The sequence below is a fragment of the Astatotilapia calliptera genome, chromosome 7, assembly GCF_900246225.1.
Source record: "Astatotilapia calliptera chromosome 7, fAstCal1.2, whole genome shotgun sequence".
In the NCBI taxonomy this organism is placed as follows: domain Eukaryota; kingdom Metazoa; phylum Chordata; class Actinopteri; order Cichliformes; family Cichlidae; genus Astatotilapia; species Astatotilapia calliptera.
The window spans coordinates 34,520,127-34,540,047 of NC_039308.1; the positions used below are offsets into that span (position 1 = coordinate 34,520,127).

Genomic DNA, 19,921 nt, shown 5'->3' on the forward strand with positions numbered 1-19,921 from the left:
GAAGCGTTTGTTATAGATTGACTTTGCAACTTGAGAGCTGATTAAAAATGAACTTAGTACTATAATAACTTTCTGATGTTTTTGTCTTTGATTTGTAGTCATGCTAGGTTAATTGATACAAATAGGAGTTTGTTAATGCTTTGTGAATCACGTCCTCATAGATATCACTGAGCTTCTTTCAGGGGGAGAAGCTGGAAGTCCCCAGTTTGGTGAACTTGTTTATATTTCCTTGAAGTAAAGACTACTTTTTTCTTTCTTTCGTCACTTATAAGCATAGAAATGTCTAGCTTCATAATGGTAAATCATGCAATGGCAGAACCTACCATTCATGGGTTTTTTTTTGTTTTTTCAACATTACATTAGCTCTTGTAATTCAGTGCTAATAAATGTGTAATTAATATTTAACTGTTTAAAAACATTGGCCACTTTACTTATTACCTACACAAACTAGAAAATGTGACAAAGCACATTTGAAGTCAGCTACATGAAAATAAAATGTTGGTTAGTAGCAGGCTAATAGGTTTTTGTTTTTTTTCTATGTATTTTATATTTGAAAAGCATGTTGACAAAAGTATAGTTTTTTTGTATTTCATTGACTAATGCAGAACAACGTTACATCAAATTTAATCCTGAGCTCTGTTATTGTGCAGTTGGTTATATTTTTAGTAACTTCCCCCCAGAAAAGGCCATAAAGTCATTTACTTCTCAAAAACAGCGCAAAAAAAATAACAACTCAAATTCACAGTGTAGAAGAATTTATTTTATCTTATAGTAAGAAACTTCTCACCAAAAGAGAAAATGTGGAAAAATAAATACCCAAGAATAGTGGAACCATGTGAAGTATAGTTACAAAAATAAGTCAGCATATTTAGTTTCTTTTTACATTTCTGTAGATACCCTCTTTTTCTTTTGCTACGAGGGGAAAAAAATGCAGTAGTGTAGTTATTATAGCTGAGATACAGCAACCTAGACAAAACTTGTGATTTAAACTCCTCTTTCCAAACAAGCTAAAAACATTAAAAAATGTAAACATAGCAGGGAATTAAAACTGTGTGAATATTAGCTTTTAATATATTTCTAACAGACATCCTTCAAACTACTTTTTGCATATTACCGATATCTGAGAATGACTGTCAAATATGCTTAATATTCCACTCTTGATTTTAATTCAACAATCTAGTTTGTTTTTGTCTGAATGCTTGGTTTTCTTAAAAAACAAAACAACTATCCTCCAAATAAAATTATGCAGAATATTAAACTAAAATCAGAATACATACATGAATGAAGATTGCATTCACAAAAGAAAAAAAATGCATTACTATAAAATTACAAAGGTAAGTTACGAGATCAGAATGTTGTAATTTTTCAGCTAGTGTGCAAAAGAAACATCAGGTTAAAGTTCTGATTTCCTGTCTCATAACAGAATCTTGACTTTTTATATAAATTAGAAAGTAGTTGAGGTAATCCTAGGAAATAAAGGATTTTCTTTTGTGAATCCAACTCATTTCTGCATACGTAATCTTTGTTCCCTCCTCAATACGACACATTTTTACATGTTTAAAAATGACCAGAGTAAACGCCTCATTCGTTTTGTCCTCTTTTTGAAATAAATCTTAGCCTTGAAGCTTATCTCATGTACAGGTACAATAGGTCATATCTATACAGCAGCAAACCCCCCAAAATACCCAAAACTCAACTCTGAAGTCCTCCTGTATTTTTTTTTTCCTATAAAATAAAAACTTTTCCCCACTAAGAAATTATTAAAAAAAAGAAAAAAAAAAAGAAAATCTCAAACATAATACACACACACACACACACACACACACACACACACACACACACACACACTTTTCATATAAATAATTGCTTAATGGGCTTTGATTTGAATTACACAGTTACTTAAAGATCCCTCACATGTACCAGATTTATCTTGCTATTTCTTCTAATATGTCAAAATCCAAATACTGCATGTATGAATGTAGGAAAAACCCTCTTTAGGAAAGAACTGCCATTAAAGAGCCATCAAATAATACAAAAGCTGAGAGATTGGAGAGCTCTGATTCTTTGAATCATTATTTGCGTTCTGAGATCTGAACTGAAAAAGTCCTCTTTCCCATCATCACCAGAAGTCTTTAGAACATTTGTGCACCTGGATAATTCAGAACATTTACTGGTTTAAAGCCCATTCTAAAAGACTTGAGTAGTTGGGTGGAACAAATGGATTCAAAACTACACCTTAATCAAATCCCTATTATGTCAGTACTCTAAACAATAATATTTCCTCAAATGGCCATTTGGGACTGGCTTTCCCTCTGAAATGAGTTTAAAACTTTTTTTTGCATAACTTGCAACTTGCATAACTTATTAAAATTTAAAGCAAGTTTGTTTAAGGGTGTGACTGCTCTGAATGATAGGTGGGTGGTGTCACAGCAGTTACATCTTTTGCAGTATAAGTGTCAACATGTCTCTGCAGCAAACTCCTGTAGGTTTATTTTCTTTGGCAAACGAGCAGATTGTGGCTTTAAGGAGAACAGGGAGGCAGAAAGTCCACCAGGTGATTCTGTCGTTCACTTTACACGGTTGAATTTCTTCCTGATCAACAGAAGAGGGCGATCAACTCCACAAGCTTTATAGGAGACTCTTGAGGAATGGTTTTCACTGGGCCACTCCCAGGTAAGACAAACAAGAGTTACTACCCTTTGAATTAACATTTAAAATGTGGGCAGAGAATCACACTTTAGTACACACGGAGAGCATGTAAAGGGAAAAAAATGCATTTCAGCTTTTAGCACAACAGCACTAACACAGTAAAGTACAGGACTTGTGGTGCATTTACATGCAGGATTGTTTTGTCCTTTCAGATTTTCAGAAATGTAATTTTCCTGATGGTATTAAAAAGTGACTATCCTGTAGACATTTCCTGTTTAAAAAACAAACAATAAAACCTGGAAGGAAAAAGAAATCTTTTCATTTGGTTATACACTGTTCCCGCTGAGGGAATTTAGAGTGAGGGGGTTTTTAGACTTTGGTGACATTTGTACTATGTTCCAGTGTCAGATCATCGTCATCGTCACTCAGGTCCAACCTCAGGTTATCCAGAGTCTGACGGATTGTCATGGTCTCCTTACGCCTGAGGGATACAGATGAAGCTTTATTAGTTTGCCATCAAAATTATGAGAGGGTACATAAACATATGTAAGGAGGTTAAAAAAACGAAATCTGCAAGGTGAGAAATCATGAAAGAAAATACAAGTGTCAAGTAGCTGTTATGCATTATGAGCTATCAACAGTCCATCTGCATGCATGCAGTACAGTTCATACTTGGTCTGCAGGTGTTGGTCAAGCAGCTGCTTCTGTAGGCGGCTGGTTGTCTCCCTCTCCTCAGCCAGCTCTCTCTGGGTGTGCCGGTACTGTGCCTCCTTCCTGCTTGCCTCCTCCTCGGCCTCATTCAGCTGGCGCTTCAGAGAGCGGATCCTCTGGGTCATCTGGAGAACAGATCACAGATTATCAGATCATCTGGTTAGTGTACACGACATAAAAACATTTGCCACTTTTGCACAGTTTGTTAATCCATTATGTGGGTCAATCAGTCAACAATTCACCATACAAATACGTCCCATTAGAAAAGGAAAAAGAGTGTGGGGGAAGTTTGTTTCTATGATTATCTTAAAAAAAAAAAAAATGTTCATAAAAGGAAATCAAATATACATCCAAATAGTGGGTGGATCCCAGAGAGCAAAAACTAGTTGAAGTTAACTTAAAATACAATATAAGGTTAGTAAAAATAAAGTAGTAGAAGAATGGAAATTACTGCTGATGATGATGATGATAATAATAATAATAATAATCGGTGATTTAAGAATTAGTAGTATTGAAGCTTTGGATATTTCAGCTAACGCACACTTTCCACTTGGGGGTGTCTGAGACAGAAATGCTGTTTTATAGGTTTGTACAAATGTGTGGCTGTATTACCAGGTCTTTCTGTTCAGTAGCTATCCGGTGCTCCTCCTCCATCTGATCACTCAGCTCGTTGATCTTCCTCTCCAGCTTACTGTTGGTGTTTGTCAGAGTTGCTTTGTTCCTGCGCAGAAACACACACTTGTAGTGTAACAGCAAAAAGCCATTTAACACGTGCAGGTACTCCTGCAAAGTCTGCAGGCTGTCCTCGGTCACAGAGAAGATCTTTAACTGACCTCTCCTCAACCCTCAGTGAGTTCTCCAGTTCCTTGACTCTGATCTCCGTCTTAGAGATGACATCCTCCTGTACTCTGTTGCTCCGCAGTTCCTCCACCTCCAGACGAAGCTGACGCAGCTACACAAACACACTTTATTAGTACTCAAAACACAGAAAAAAGTCTCCTTTTATTTACATTATTTTGTGTATAAAAATGTCTAAATACAAGGAAACCATGGCAGCTATAAGTGTTTCTTTTAGAAATGACACTAATAAGATCTGATTCGTCTTTTTGTCCACAAAGTGATGGCAAGTTTTTGTTTTATCTATGAAATGTTCTGCTTCATTTTCACAAAATGGCAAATGAGAATGGTGCACAGAAAAAGTAAATATATTCTATTGAAATGCATATAATATAATATAGGCTTCTGAATTTAAGGCCCAAACACTTATCACATGCATAAAAAGACTAGAAATAAGCCCACACAGATTACCTGTCTTTCCATTGACACTTTCTCAACTTCCAGCTGCTCGTTCAAATCTTTCTCCTGAATCAGCTTCAGCTGCAGCTGCTCGGTCTGGAGGTCAAAACACAAAAAGAGTGTCAGTAACCAATCAAATCAGTTCTATACGAATAGTTTTCAGTTGATACGCTTCCTGTTCCCAGCGCATCTACCTGATCGATGGCTCTCTTTTGCTTGGCGGCCCATCTCTGCTCGCTGTCATGCAGCTCCTCCAGATCGCTCTCTAGGTCGATTAGCTTCTCCTGAAAGTTTAAAAATAAGTAAACTTCTGATCTGAATCCCTCTCAAACAGCCTGTGAGGTCACTCTTTAAAATGTCTGACACTCGGGTTATTTTTGAAAACGGAACAGATTAAGCATCTTCAGAAATGGTGACGTGACGTATATACAGGATTATGGAATCACTGTAGCATGCTGATTGCTAAACGGGATTTGCATAATTAATACCCCATTAACCCCAAACTCTGATGGTTTGCATGAATGATTAACTCAAGTGGACATCTCTGTTTGACTCATTAGGTCATGCACACAAAGACACTTTGGATGTCACATGATCCAAATATGGTGAAATGTTCAGGAATTTGGTGATAGCAAAAACACAAGAAAGGACTAAAACCAACAATGGATGTAAACTTAACATGTGTGTGTAAAAGCCTGACATGCTGTATATAAAACACGCATATGGTAGTTTATCTGGAATCAGTTAGACAAACCAAATGTGTATTAATCTGCTGCTTTTCTTCATGTTGATTATTAACTACAATCACTACGATTAGCAGCTGTTTTTATTGAAGCTTTAAATGTGGGCACCACATGCAAAGTAAGGGTATTAGGGGAAAAATATCAAATTTCCCCTCACATTTCTTCCTCTTTCAGTGTTGAAAATAAAAATTTTTATGTGAACCAGTTTGACAGCTTGAAGAAAAGTGTGCTGCTGTTGAGCAGGTAATTAGCTTTCTACCCTTGAAATGATGAATGTTTATTGACTCATTCAGCAAATTAAGGTGAAGGGCAAGACATGATGATTAGATAAAGAGTCAATGAGGCTAATGTGGGCTGTCATCTGGCCCACACCGATAGCTGTCTATGACAGCGCCAATCTAAAAACAGCAACAGCAGGGGGTGACATTCTCTGAATATGAGTTGGGATTTTTTTTCCAAATCTGAAATTAGACAGAAACCTTCAGCTAAATGAGTTTCTGAAAACTAGAGTTGTGTAGGCCACATTTCTCTTGCAAGGATCCACAACATCCCGCCAAAGAGCATGGCACAGGCGAACGTTAATAAGGAGGCACAGTAGCAATGGCTAAAAGCTGTCGCCCCAAATTCAAGTCAATTTCCCTCCAATGACCAAATGTTTTGGACATGGATGGTAAATCAAAGCTGAAATCAAGATTATTCCTTTATGATGCTGAAGGCTGAATTTTTCAAACTTAAATTTGTGAGCATGACAATCCATGGCAGCTAGGTGGTCTCTACGGTTTTGCAGAGGTTGTGAATATCATCTTATACAAAAACCTAGAAATGTTTGTCTGACTGTTTCTTTGATCACATTCAATAAAGTATCTGGTGTAAAGATGCAGTGTAACCCTCTTGCCTCGCCTCAGACTATTTACTGTACCTGAGCCAGTTTGAGCTGTTTGGCCAGGTCGTCTCTGGTTTGGTTCGTGCTGTGCAGCTCCATGGTGAGGTCGTCCACAGTCCTTTCTGCCTGCTTACATTGCAGCTGAAGCCTCTCTCTCAGCTGAATCTCCTCCTCCAGCGAACGCTCTCTATCGAACAGCTTACCAGAGACCTACACGCACATACAGAAAACACACAGGTCGTGAGGCTGTGGGTACTCCAAAGGTTTCCACAGCTGTTATTCTCTATTAGGCCACTATGTCTCAAAGTACAGCTGAAGCTCAAACGCTACAACATACCTCTCCCTGCAGTTTGGTCACGAGGGTCTGCAGTTTCTGCACTTCCTGTTCCTTCTCCAGCAGGGACTCCTCCAGCTCGTCCAACCTCATCTGGGCATCCTCACGCAGCTTTTGCTGCAGGTTCATCTCTGCGTTAGCCTGAGTGGATGCTGCCATGGCCTCACCCAGCTGGAAATGGATATAAACTTATTACAGTTTAATACAGTTTGTATTTGTAGTAATAGAAAAAAAACACATTCTCGCTACAAACATTTCTTAAAGATCTAATTGGTTAACACATTTAAATGTTTTCGCTTTAATTTAAGAGTCCTTTTCCACATGGAGGCAGAAGAAAGATTTTACTGCTCTCATAGTGCTGGAGAAATGAAGAATAATATGCTTTGTACTGCTTTTTTAATTTGATTGAAAAATCTGATGGCAATTTCAACTCCATTTAAAAAGGAAAAGAAAATTAAAAGCCTTTTCTGCACATACTTTATGTTACTGTAAATGATGCTGCACCAGGGGGTGCAGTTTATGCTTTGGAATCACTGCTTTGGGTTGTCAGGTTTTTCAGTGATGACAATTTATGTGGTTCTTTTCAGAGAATTTCTAAATAAATCTAATTCTGAGGTGATGGCTGCTCATCGCCTCAGTGTCTACTATGTCCGTACCTCTGTCTCCAGCCTGAGGATGGTGTTGCTGAGGTCAGACAGCTTCTTGTCTTTGCTTTCTTTGTCACTCTCCACGTCTTCCAGCTGCCTCTCTGCCAGCCACAACTTCTCAGCCAGAGTCTGAGCATGTTGCGTCTGCTTGTCCAGATTTTCCTGAAAACAAAAAACATGCATAAAGTTCAGCTTCTTTGTAAAAGAGAAAATGTGTCTCTTACTGGTCTGAATGTGCAGTAATATAGATGATCTAGTCCCTCACTGACAAATAAAACCAAGCTGGATACTGGCTAAACTGGATTATCAGTGAATGTCATTAAGGATTCTTGGCATTCTGTGTGCTGTGTTATACTAAAGAGTAACACAGGGGTGTACCCCGAGTCCCCCTTCCCTGCTCTGTGACCATAGTTAGAGAAAGTTAAAAAAAAATTGGTTAAAAAAATACAAAGAAATTGTAAATGACATCTTTGGATATCTGGATGAGTGGGAATCACTTTAAAGATATGGTACACCCCATAATCCAGTTTCTTTTTATCTATCTAGATTATTTTGGTGCGAGTTCCTCCTCAGGTTTTAATGTGATCTTTTTAAAAAAAAATTATTTTAGCTGCTTCCGTCTAACTTTGCATACCTCAGCATCCTGGATCCGATTTTTGAGCGACTGCTCAAGGAAGTTGAAGGCATACTCCTGAGTGTTGGCCTCCACCATCACCTCTCTGGCTTGCTTCACCTCAATCTGCGTAGCACAACACAAGTGTCACCCATCCAAACATTTATACTACTACAAATCACTTCTATGCATCCTTTTATCTTTAAAAAAAAAAAAAAAAGTCACACCTCCATCTCTCTGAACCGCTCCCCCACGGACTGATTCTCTCTCTCCATTTCTATCATCTGCTCCCTCAGCCGCTTCAGCTCATTGTTCAGCTGTGTGTTTGTTCTCAGCAGGTCCTCGTTGTTCACCAGCAGGCCGCGCATCTCAAACCTTCACAGACAGTTTAGACAAGAACAAATTGAAATAGACTTAATATACTTAAAAAAAAAAAAAAGAAAAGAAAAGAAAGAAATAACATGAGGCTAAAAGCTTAATTTTAAAGTCACAAGTACACGGCCCCCGGTTAGCTAACAGTGTGCTGACTTCGAGTACAACTACAGAAAAACCACACATGCCCGACCTGATCTGGTTCCTCTCCTTCTCCATCTCCACACTCTCTGCCTCCAGGAACTGGTTGCGCTGGAAGAGACAACACACCACATCAAAAATCTAGTTTTCTACAAACCGCCAGGAGCTAAATGTTCCTCACACAGTGGATTGTTTTGTGTCCTGTTTGGTGGTCTCCGATTCATTAATCTGATAAATCTGGTGAATCTGGTCCAAATCAGACTCATGCTGAACAGTAGTCAACAGATTTGTGACATCATGAAGAGAGGATTCATGGACTCCCACCTACTCCTCAAACCTTCTGTTTAAGAGGGGCAGCCAATCAGGAAAAAAGCCACTTAAGGGGGAAAGGAAGGGAGGGAAAGTGGCTTGCTTCAAACAGTGGATAAAGGGCTGCGCAAAGGGCCCATAACAGGATAAATAAAAGTTAAATGAGCCTAACTGGCACTCTTTGAGAGTTTTTTGGTCAGGTACCCATGCTATAAGTCTGCATTTCTCAGACATTTGTTTAATGTTAATTTGTTTTAATTTGAATCTATACTCCTTTTTTTTTTTCCCAGGCGACTGAATCCACAAGAAGTGAAACGGGGCTTACTCTCTGTATGGTGTCCAGCTGTTTGGTCAGTTCTGCTATGTAGTCTTTTTTATTGGGTGCTCCCAGAGTGGAAGAGCGCATGCTGTAGTGTGTGGGCACCACCTGTAGCAAGAAAAATGTACAGAAACCCATTACAAAGTGTGGAAGTCAGAGTATGTGCTACACGTGTGTGTGTCAGTAAACATGTACCATGTTGTTGACCTCCGTCCTCCTCCTCAGAGTGTCGTAGGTAGAGAAACGGGGGCGGGGGGAAATGAGGGTCGGCGTCTGTATGCCCACCGGACTCGTGCTGCGACTGTTATAGGTGTACAGGTTCATCTCAGAGGTGGCAGGAGATAGTTTACCCTGAACATGGAGAAAAGAGGGGAGGTGAACAGAGGAGGGTCAGTAGCCTGCTGTGACTCCACATCCTGGTCAAAACATTAATTATGCAGAAACCAATGCAAACTATTTCCTGCAACAGTTTAAAAGAAACATTTGGTTTATTGGCACTCTTTAAAAGCTTTTTGCCAAGTACACATGCTGTGAATCTGCTGTATTTTAGGAAAGAAATGTAACTTTAGTACATTTCAAGACACTGTATAAATGAAGTGGTTTCAAAATTAAAGAGGGGTCAACTTACAAACCTTTTCAGACATTCGATAAGGGGGGTTGTACTCCAAAGAGGTGGCTTGGGAGTATGGACTGTTAAACACTCTGGGGGGGCTGTCAACGACACCCATCTGTAAAAAAAAAAAAAAAAAAGTCAAAAATGTAGAGACTTAAAGAAGACAAATAAAGCTCAAGGATCTCAGAGCAAAATGTGAATTCAGAAGTGCAGATACAGCCACGATTGCCTTCCTCACATCAACATAAAATGAACAAAGGTGGGCGTGTGCTGTAAAGCAGCTGCGTTTATTAGACGTGTGCAGCAATCCTGTTAAAATAACAAACGTGAAGACTGAAACAAGTTTTCTATACTGGTATTCACATTCATACCAGTAACAGATGCTACAAAAACATCCATTAATGCCACAGTACCTACAGTACTTTAACAGGATGGTAATATTCCAGGCTGTAAAATTACAAATCATTGTGTCCTTAATTATTATGCATACGATAAACAATGGTATCATTTCACATCAAAAAGAGAGGGTTAGCTTTGCATTGAGCCTCTCTTTTTGATATTTTTGCTTTTCGAGTCAGACAAACGAGGTGATTAGATTTGATTTGGTGCAGAGAGGACATGCAAGGCTGCCTTCATTGAATTCTGTGATAAACAGAACAGCCGGTATTAGACCTGTTTTTTGAGATTCATCCAGGACTGGGCACGTGTCAATGGCTGCAAAGGAAAAGATTTATTTTATTAATGCTACATAAAGGATCAAATATTAAAAATGGCAATACTGTGTGAACCTCACTCGCTTAAATGTGCACTTATTTAAATTTAAAGCAATTCAGTTTGAAACATTCAATGAGGAATCTTGACATGATCGGAATCTACTAACGGATTATAAAACTAGTTTTCTGTAAGATATTTGGATATAAATAATATGTAATAATGTAAATGTTACCTTTTTGAATTACTTTGGCTCTAAATGACTCAAACACCAAACTTTAAATGTTTTCTAGAAGTGCCTGTTTTCATTTTTCTCAGTGAAATGATCATGTCTGCTGTGAACTGGAATTAAGAATCTAAAAGCTGAGCTCTTCCAGGAGAGGGCACTGTTTAATAACTGATGCTTTTACTCTGGAAGTAAGGCGCCATCTAATTTTTCTAAAAGCGATCTTGAATCATACGCATATATACAGACAGAACACATGGTCTGAATCACCCACCCTGTCAGCCATAGTGTCCCAATCTCGTGAGGCCAAACACTCCAGGGACCCTTTGTAATGGTTCGCCCCAATCCGGGTGGTCTCCCATCGGGACATCCTGGGGCCATTCTCCCCGATTGATCCTCCGCCGCTTCCTTGACCATCTGCATCTCTGCCACTGAACCCGTTGGTCTTCAGATCGTTGTTGAGGTACAGCTGATATTTCGGGTTCTGGCTGATTATCGTTGCTTTGGGCGTGGAGGGTTCCTCCTCTGATGGGCTGTCCAGCTGCTTGTGTGAATCCAGTTCTGACTCCTGGAGGGACAGAAGGTGAAAAATGAGGAATGAAAAACCTAGATGAATCTGTCGGAGGGGGCGAAATCAGTCAGCATATAAACACGAATGCACCCAGTTAGAAAACATAAAGAACTGACGGATGAAGGATGAATTAACAGAGCATGTGATGGTGTTGTCACCAATTGACAGCAGAGAGAAAATAAATATATGGCATGGGAAGGTAAAATGACAGAGGAGATGGCAAAATGTATCATTCTGAAAGACACTATAGCAAACTGATTTGACTTCTGGGAAAAAATGTGCATAAATAGAAACAAACTTGGCTCACTGTATTAATTTTATGCAATTAACACCAAGATACTATCTTTTCTGCTATTTCATCCCGGTTCTAACTGACATTTCTTTAAAGGGAGACTTGTGGTTTTCTGAGCACTAGAGGGCAAAAAGAACACAGTGCTGATATATTATTATAATGTTCCCAAACAGCTTTAGGTTTTGAATCCTTTTTTTTTAAACTCTGCTTTGCCTCCACCAACTAAAGAAAGACTTCACTATGCTCAGCAGCTCATTGTGTGTTCCCTCTGTCTGCTGTTTGGTATCAAAGATGGAGTTTACTGTACTTAACAACATACAGCCTGAAACACAATTCTATCAAATAAATTGTTAATTACTACGTTATTATGTTGAAATTACTTTAAAGAACATACTTGTTCTTTGATTTCTATGGTTGGCGTTGGCTTAAACACTTGCCCAGGGGTTCATTTAGATTTACTGCTATTTACCTGAAAGCCTTCCCATTTCCAAATACACATGATCAAAAGCACCTAGCTAAAAGGAAAATTTGGGCAAAAGTGAAAATATGAATTCAAGAGAAGTGCAAGCAAACTGAATGTAAACATTTAATGGGTTTTAATAGGTTTTCATGCACAAAAAAGGAAGACAATTGAAGACAAAGTTTGTTAGATCCGTCAGTGAGTTTTAGGCCATTTTGATTAGTATGCTTAAAACGTTGCTGTTTTCATGCGTTCGAGTTCGTCATGCAGTTTGAGGATGCAGATTTTTTCATGCAAGAAATGCGTTTAAGTAAACCTGCAATGCCATGCAGTCATGCCATCTTCACGCAGTGTAGCTGCAGAGCTTTTTGTTCATGCAAGGACATCAAAACTGCCGGTCAGGAGTATATTTTTTGTTTCGGTCTCTTACCGATCCCATTCCAGAGTCAGCCACTGAGTCTCTACCAGTGTTTGTTTGGCTTCTGGACTCAGCACCGTCCCCTGGTGGAAAATTGATTCTTGATGTTATCTGAGTAGTTCTGGAACCTTTCTGAACTGGTCCAACTCCATTCTGAATGGTTTCCTTGAAGGGTGGAGTCACATTGATGCTGGGAATAGAACTTCCATCTTGACTGGCACTGATCGGTGTGGATGGACTTGACTTTGAAGATTCCAGAGCCTCCATCGAAGCCGACTTTTGGACTCGTTCAGCTCCCATAATAGGGCTCTGTGGAGAACCGGAAGGTGAGACCTGGTGATCCGGACCTGAGAACCTAGTAATCAGGTCTTTGATGCTGCCAGCTCGTTGCACTGAATTGCGAGTCAGGCCTACTGGTCTCTTATAACTGGCTCTCTTGGATTGCTGTGACTCTTCTTTGGTGGTAGTCTGCTGAGGACTAAGTGGTGATTGTACGGAAGACGACTCGGGTGTGTGCTGAAAGAGGTGAACACAATAACAGATCCCTAAAAAAACTGTTACAGAAGTGTCTGAACACCCAGTTGATGGTGGCTTAAATGACTGGCAATATAAATTTAACACAGGTTAGACCATGTAAACCATCACTAGTTCAAGCGAGGGGTGTGGCTCTGACTGAGAACAAGTGGGCACTTGTTGCTTGACATGTAGGGCAATAAAGATAAATATAACCTGCTTGGATGATGTTTACTCGATTTATGGGTCCACATTTTACAAAATGAAAATTATGTTGTGTTAAATGGGGCTTGAAGCTACTGACTGTAACTATGAACTCAGTAGGAAAGTGTTTATCAAGGTCATATGTCAGGGGAACAGTAGACTCATTTTGTCATAGACTTGTATATAATCAGATTTATTCCCTTTTGCCCCCTGCCAGTCACTGGAAAGAATGCAGGTTTAAAGCATCATTTTTGAGACTTTAATGCTATGTTCATATAAGCAGCTGTAACAAAGTGTTACTTAGTCTAGAAAGTGGTTACAAGAAGTAGGAGAAAAACCCTCCAAAGAATGGTTAGCATCAAATGCATACCATCACTTTAAGTTTATTTTTAAAGCATTATTTTAATAATGTGTTTTTCTCTCTCTGGCCCATGTCTTTACAGTGCATCGATGTTGTTGACTGATGAAATGCATACATAATGACATGAATCCCAGCGTGTGTGAACGTATGTTTGTGTGTCAGTGTGTGTGTGCGTGTGTGGGAAAGTGTGTTCCTATCCTGACATAAATCCCTCTTGAGAAACTGCAACATCTGCTCGTTCATCTGAACAACAACAACAAAAAAAGCCCTACCCTACACCCCCACCTCATATCACAACATCTGACTTTCTCACACAGAAATGTAACGGTAGATAGGTAAATAAACAAAGGGACAGCAACAGGGACTTAAATTCAAAAATCTGCTCAGCTCTTGCTTTAAAAAAAAAAAGAGAGAAGAACAGAAAATGTCAGGATTTTTCCTTTTATGCCAAAAAGCCACTTGAATAAATCCAACTTTAATTAACAATCATAACAAGAAGGATGGTGCCACTTAGAGAAATGAAGTGGCAAGCATCCAGGGGTTTAACTTTCAAGGTTCAAGGGTCCAAAGCACCGAGTGGCCTTAATCCAGGGACTCGCCTGCCCGCATCCCCCGAGGACTGTGAGCTGAAGCTGCGGTGGGAGAGAAGCCCTGGCCTGAGAAGGAGGGAGGCTGGATGGGTGGGTGTCTGTCTAGGGTTTAGGATCACTGCTAATCACTGTGGTATTAAAATGTTTACAGGCCGTGGAGGGATTAGCTCTGAGCTGATGATTTTTAATGTTATTATTTTTGCCCTGTGAGGTGAACGTGCTCAGTGTGGACTTGCGGTGTGAGAAGACAGTGAATGCAGTGAATGTGAGAACGTGTATGCATTGCTGTGCTTGTGTCTTTATGTCCTGTATATAACATTACTATGGTGATGGCAATAATCCAGAGCACAACTTTTTATGAGCCCAATTGAGGGCATCACAGGACACATCTGTTCAATAAATACATTTGAATCTTTTAGATATACTCATAATTTACTTCCATGCTCCATATTAATTTTAAATGTTTAAAACTGTTGGGGTCGTTTTGCTAAGAATATATAGTGAGTTAAGAAAGTATTTGAATATAATTTCAGCATAAAATATAAAACACAGCAGAAGAAATCCCAAACGTGCGTAAACTGCAACTTAAAGTAGACCTTGTAATGCAAGTTCCAGTTTCACAGCTTTGGTTCACAGTTCATAATATTCTTTATCTCATACTGAGCTTTGATCAAGACCCTCAGTTCATCTGCTGTCTGAAACAAGCCGTTTTATTTGCAGTAGAAAAAAGGCTATTATATTTATTGCACATTGTGCGGAATACGTCTGTATATTTTTGGCAGATACTGAACAAATTTTAGGCATCAAAGGTTGTTTCCCAGGGGCATCAACCCATACGAGTGCTTAATGAGCTGGTCCCTCACAAAGGCACAATGCACTGCTTTTACTTTAGATTACCCAACCAAATCTATTTGGTTCATTTCAATATGGAAAACCATGAAGCTGCACACACATCCAGCTGTCCCTGGCACACTCTTTACCAGTGGACGGGTTTTCAGTCGGTTGTAACAGTGGGAAAAAAAATAAATTATTGCAGCTGAACCTGAGGTTTATTTGGGTCATAAATTTTTGTGATAAGCTGGCACCTACATGTAAAACCTACAGTATGTAAAATCAACACGGGAGCTGGAAGCTGAATTCTGCTCATGTTAGAAGACAGAGGAAAAACAAAGACAGGCAGACAGAGCTTCATTCAGGAAAACCACAAATTCCCTAAAGTCCCGGACACACACACACATACACACACATACACACACATACACACGGGTCCTCCATTCCCTGTGGCCTCACTACAGTACAGACATATGGCGCAGAGCTGTGCACTATCTGACCCAGATATAAGGCAGCAATGCACTCTGGGAAATACAGTGAATACCTTGCCGATGAGGCTTGATGCAGCAGAAGTGATCGGGGCTTTTCTCCAGAATTCAAAGTTCAGCGGACACAGGAGCTTTTCTGCTCAAGTGTATCATCAAAAAGCAGGTGCTGTGCTTTTGTGACAATGAGAGACCCTGATTACAGTAGGAGGGCTTTTGTAGTTTATTTTCAGTAAGTGGATGACTTTGAATGGATAAACAGTTTCATTTATGTAGCACCAAATCACAATAGTAGTGCCCTTAAGGTGCTTTACATTGTAAGGTAAAGACCGTACAATAATGTAGAGAAAACCCCAGCAATCAAAGAGACCCTATGAGCAAGCACTTGGCGAGAGTGGGAAGGAAAAATCCCTTTTCACAGGAAGAAACCTCTTGTAAAACCAGGCTCAGGGAGGAGCAGCCATCTGTCGATGGCTCATAATAAATGGCTTCAGGTTAACACTGAATGGGTTCAAGTCCTCGAACCTACACTGATCAGCCACAACATTAAAACCATTGATCATCTCAATTCAGTGTTTTTTTGTTTTGGGGGGTTTTCTCTTTTCTTTTTTTTTTATTTTGGGGGGGGGGGGGGGGGGGATCCGGATGTTTCTTTGGCATGTATGACCCAGATACTGCTGCAGACTAATAACTTCTTCTCCAGCAGGGCAATTCTCACACTGCAGGAAACACATGGGCTCTTTGTAGAGCTCTACAAAGAACCCAAGGTGATGACCTGGGCTCCAAACTCATCAGATCCCGCTCCACTCATGGAGGGTACAATACAATCCACACAGATCCAAAGCATCCACTGGACTATTAGACAACACAGGACTCCTAAACGAGTCCTGTGTCTCTGCTCTGAAAGCATCACTTCTAGTTTGAAACATGCAATTTCAGTTAAATTTATTTTGGAAGCAAAGCTGAAACTACATGAGATATTTCTCTGGGATCAATGTCTTAGACTGGAAACACAAAGGCAGGACATTATATAACAAGTGCTCCTCTGGCCTATTACATAATCTACTGTCTAAACTTGTGGGGTGGAATCCTTTAACTTTCTCCAAGGTGTTATAAGAAGAACAATCTAATCTGGGGCTGGAAATGTTTGTGAGAGTCTACATGGATTTGTGTGATAGACAGGCCTGTTTGCTCAGAGATCACACAGAGATTCAGCTTGTGGCCATCTGCACGCCAGACAATAGAACATACAACAACTATTCAAGTTAGAAACAATAAATTTGATCAACTGTAAGGACCAAACCTGCTTCATCCTTTAAGCCTAGAGCATTTCAAACACTTCATTATTTCTGCCGGCGCCTGACAGCTTCGAGGACGAGGACGGAGATGAAGATCAACAGTGACATCGAAAACTGGGGCAAAACAAGTGGTTTGGATGAAAAGAGAGAACACTTTAAAGCTTCTCTTCTACTTTGTGTTTGTGGTGCTTTTCTACCTTCTTCCATTTTCTTTACTGGATTCTTTTGCCCTTTTTAAGTTGTGTTTTTACCCTCTTTTTGTTTGGCTTTTACTTTTTGATTTCAGTGTTGTTTTCTAACAGCTTTGTAATGCATTTTAGTTTCTTTGGGTTGTTTAAACAGTATTCTATATTTTCATGGTTCTAGGTTCCATATTTAGTTGAAATCTTTGGATTGTCTTCTGTTTTCGTTTGATGATCTTTTAAGGCTTCATTTGGTTGTTTTCTAGGGTTTTAGATTTTTAAGGTTGTTTACTAATTTTTGTAGTTTTATTCGGGTATTTTTGTTTTTTAAGTTGGCCACTTTTGCTCTTTAGCTTCTTGTGGTCATCCCAAGCCATGGGTTACTGCTGATCCTGGGTTTTGATTGTTTCCCAGCATTTTGTGGATGTTGTGTAGCATTTTTTAGGTTGTTGGGTTTTGATTTCTTCAGGTTGTTTTGTAGTTTAAATAGTTTTCTAATTTTCTAACTGGTATTGGTAGTTTCTTTTTATAAGTAAAGCAGAATGTCATCTCTAGTTTCTGCTCTAACGCGTCTTCTCTTCTTCTTATTACAAATCTGCTTCATTTTTATGTAATACAGTTTTTTTGAGTGGCTTTGCTGGTTTTCTAACCTCTTTTACATTTTTGGCTTACAGTATATTGGTTGTTTCATCTTTATTGGTTGATTTTTTTTAATGTAAGTACTTTTCTTTGTTCTTTTATGGGTTATATCTTAATATGAAATTTTTCACTGTACTGTATATAATTCCACTTCTCACCTTTTTCAGCACAAATGTGACTTTTACCCTCAGTGTTTGTCAAGGCTCATAACTTTCCTCAATCCCCTCCACTTTCTCCAAAGCAAGTTAAGCATACAGAGAAAAAACAAGAACGTTAGAAGAAATAAGATAAATAAATAAATAACCAATTAGTGGCTGCAGTGCTGTGTTGAACATGTACGTGTCTCGCAGAGAGCAAAACGTCAAGCCACGTTTGGCCCGAGGCAATCTGCTTAGCAATATGTTCCTCTGTTGTTGTTGTTGTTGTTATTGTTGTCCCTCCCCCCACACTCCTCCCATCTCCATGGCTGCAAATAAAAGAGATTAATCAACCAACCCTTCGCCCTGTCCTCAAGGCCTGCCTGTTTTTGCACTTTGTTTAGCCGACAATTATCCTTTCAACAGCAAGATTTGTTACAAACCAGGCTGGAATCTGGTCGAACTAATCCTGGATGTCTCTTTCTTTAACGTGGGAATAGCAAACAGGAGCTCAGACATATGATCGCCGGATTTATTTACATGTTTTGAATTTGTATTATTTAGCTGAATTCTACACTGTAGGGAAAATGTACTAAAAGCCAGCATGGAGGTAAAATGCAGAATAGATTTCAATGAGTAGACTTCAAAATAATGTTTGCATGGACAAAAAGTTATAATATAATGGAACCAAGGTATAGTATTGTATAGCAAATACAATCATTTCATCCTAGATTGAACTTCACAACATGTGTTTCCACAACATTTTCCCGCGAGGTTAAACTGCTGCAGAGCTTTTATCTGTTTCACACCCCAGATGCCCTCGACTGATGACTAATTGCACCTGTGTCCAGTTTTTACAGACTTTTTAGTTTTTATTTTGTAGTTTGTGTGTTTTTTATAATCACTCAGAGGGGTTTTCTCTCTTTGAGTGCAGTTTGATGGAAGGGGGACACCTTTGGCTCCATCCAGCTGCTCCACAAACAAATCGTGTCTGCGCAGTCTGACAGGACTTGGACTATAATTTATACACATTAATGCTTTTAGCATCTGTCTTTGCGGGGACTTTTAAAAGCTGAAACCTCCTTTATATCTGCACCTGCAGCTTTATGTGACACAACTACTGGTATCTCATATAGCAGAGAAAATACACACGTGGACATAGTGATTCCCACAGTGAAAAGTGGTCTAATATAAAAATCATAAATCCCAGATGGATCACTGTATCTATAAAACCTTATTTATGCTAAATCTATTAGATTTATATCTAATCAAAATTATGTGTAATTATTCAAATCCATTTTCTGACAGATTAACTACAGCTAATCTGATAAAAAGGTTCTGAAGACGCCAGCCATTTCAATCCCCACTGACCTGCCGGTCCACTGAGACCTCCAGCACAAAACAGAAACTGCAGAGTCGTTCACTTCCCACTGTATTAGCAAATTATTTTGGGCATCAGGGTTAAAAAATAAATAAATAAATAAAATGCCACAAGCCAAATTCTGTGACATCTGTCAGCTGTAAAAATCAGTGTTACAACAAGCTGACCTATTTCCTTTTAAAGCCACATTACTAGGGACTTCAGCTGTCAGAAACCAAACTCAGTCAGAAGGTGACAGGAGCATATTTCTGTTAAACTGCAGATCACAATTTGGCACAAATAACCGTAGTTTCATAAAGCGGAAGGAATGGAGCCTCTCTAACCAACCAGAATGAGAAATGACTGTAGAGTCCCAATTATAAAGTTTAAAGTGTTTTAATTAGCAAATGAGCAGCTTTGAAAATGTAAACTAGCTTAAGGAGTTGGGATGAAGTCGGGACAGACTGCAATAAGCAAAGTTCAATCATTAACACCAAGAGTGCACAAATAAGTGAAGGGCCATGTGTTTTTTCTAATTCATGCTACAATACAGCATCGACTGGTTGATCGAACTGCTAAATATGAGCTACATTCAAATTTAAAATCAATGGAGGAAGCAGTGTAGAGCTGTGTATTAGTATTAATACTAATGATATTAGTATTAATACTAATACATTAGAATGGGCCTAATGTGAGGCGCAAGATTTCAAAAAGATCCCATCAGGTTACCTCTTAGGTGAGGTGTTTCGGGAATATCTTTCAAGCCCGGACAGATCCAGGACACCTCAAAATACGGCTTAGAAACGCTTCAATGTCACCCAGAAGCGAGGTCTGGTCTCTGTCCAGTGAACCAGAATAAGTTGCAGAAAATGGATGTATAGGTTTGAAACTGAACTACCAGGTTTCCAGTCCATTCTAACTCCTGAAAAACCTAAACATTGCTGTTTTGCTAAATGTCCTTGGCATGTGCCCCGTGTTCTTTGGGAGGATTTTAGAAATGTCAGTCCATCACA

General features: G+C 39.2%; 1 protein-coding gene across 1 annotated transcript in view; it reads right to left on the reverse strand.

The window, feature by feature from the left end:
* Nucleotides 1-2,466: 2,466 nt before the first annotated feature.
* The window catches only part of LOC113026066 (cingulin-like protein 1), a 53,995-nt gene continuing 36,540 nt past the window's right edge, over nucleotides 2,467-19,921 (reverse strand). The window contains exons 7-23 of the mRNA XM_026174484.1: nucleotides 12,321-12,617; nucleotides 10,842-11,135; nucleotides 9,650-9,745; nucleotides 9,213-9,368; nucleotides 9,024-9,125; nucleotides 8,442-8,500; nucleotides 8,104-8,251; nucleotides 7,898-8,002; nucleotides 7,273-7,425; nucleotides 6,620-6,787; nucleotides 6,319-6,492; nucleotides 4,851-4,940; nucleotides 4,669-4,752; nucleotides 4,194-4,312; nucleotides 3,973-4,081; nucleotides 3,322-3,485; nucleotides 2,467-3,130 (exon numbers count right to left, since the gene is read on the reverse strand). Coding sequence (XP_026030269.1) covers nucleotides 3,019-3,130; nucleotides 3,322-3,485; nucleotides 3,973-4,081; nucleotides 4,194-4,312; nucleotides 4,669-4,752; nucleotides 4,851-4,940; nucleotides 6,319-6,492; nucleotides 6,620-6,787; nucleotides 7,273-7,425; nucleotides 7,898-8,002; nucleotides 8,104-8,251; nucleotides 8,442-8,500; nucleotides 9,024-9,125; nucleotides 9,213-9,368; nucleotides 9,650-9,745; nucleotides 10,842-11,135; nucleotides 12,321-12,617 — 2,430 coding nt within the window. The 3' untranslated portion in view covers nucleotides 2,467-3,018. The remainder of the gene's footprint in view (nucleotides 3,131-3,321; nucleotides 3,486-3,972; nucleotides 4,082-4,193; nucleotides 4,313-4,668; nucleotides 4,753-4,850; nucleotides 4,941-6,318; nucleotides 6,493-6,619; nucleotides 6,788-7,272; nucleotides 7,426-7,897; nucleotides 8,003-8,103; nucleotides 8,252-8,441; nucleotides 8,501-9,023; nucleotides 9,126-9,212; nucleotides 9,369-9,649; nucleotides 9,746-10,841; nucleotides 11,136-12,320; nucleotides 12,618-19,921) is intronic.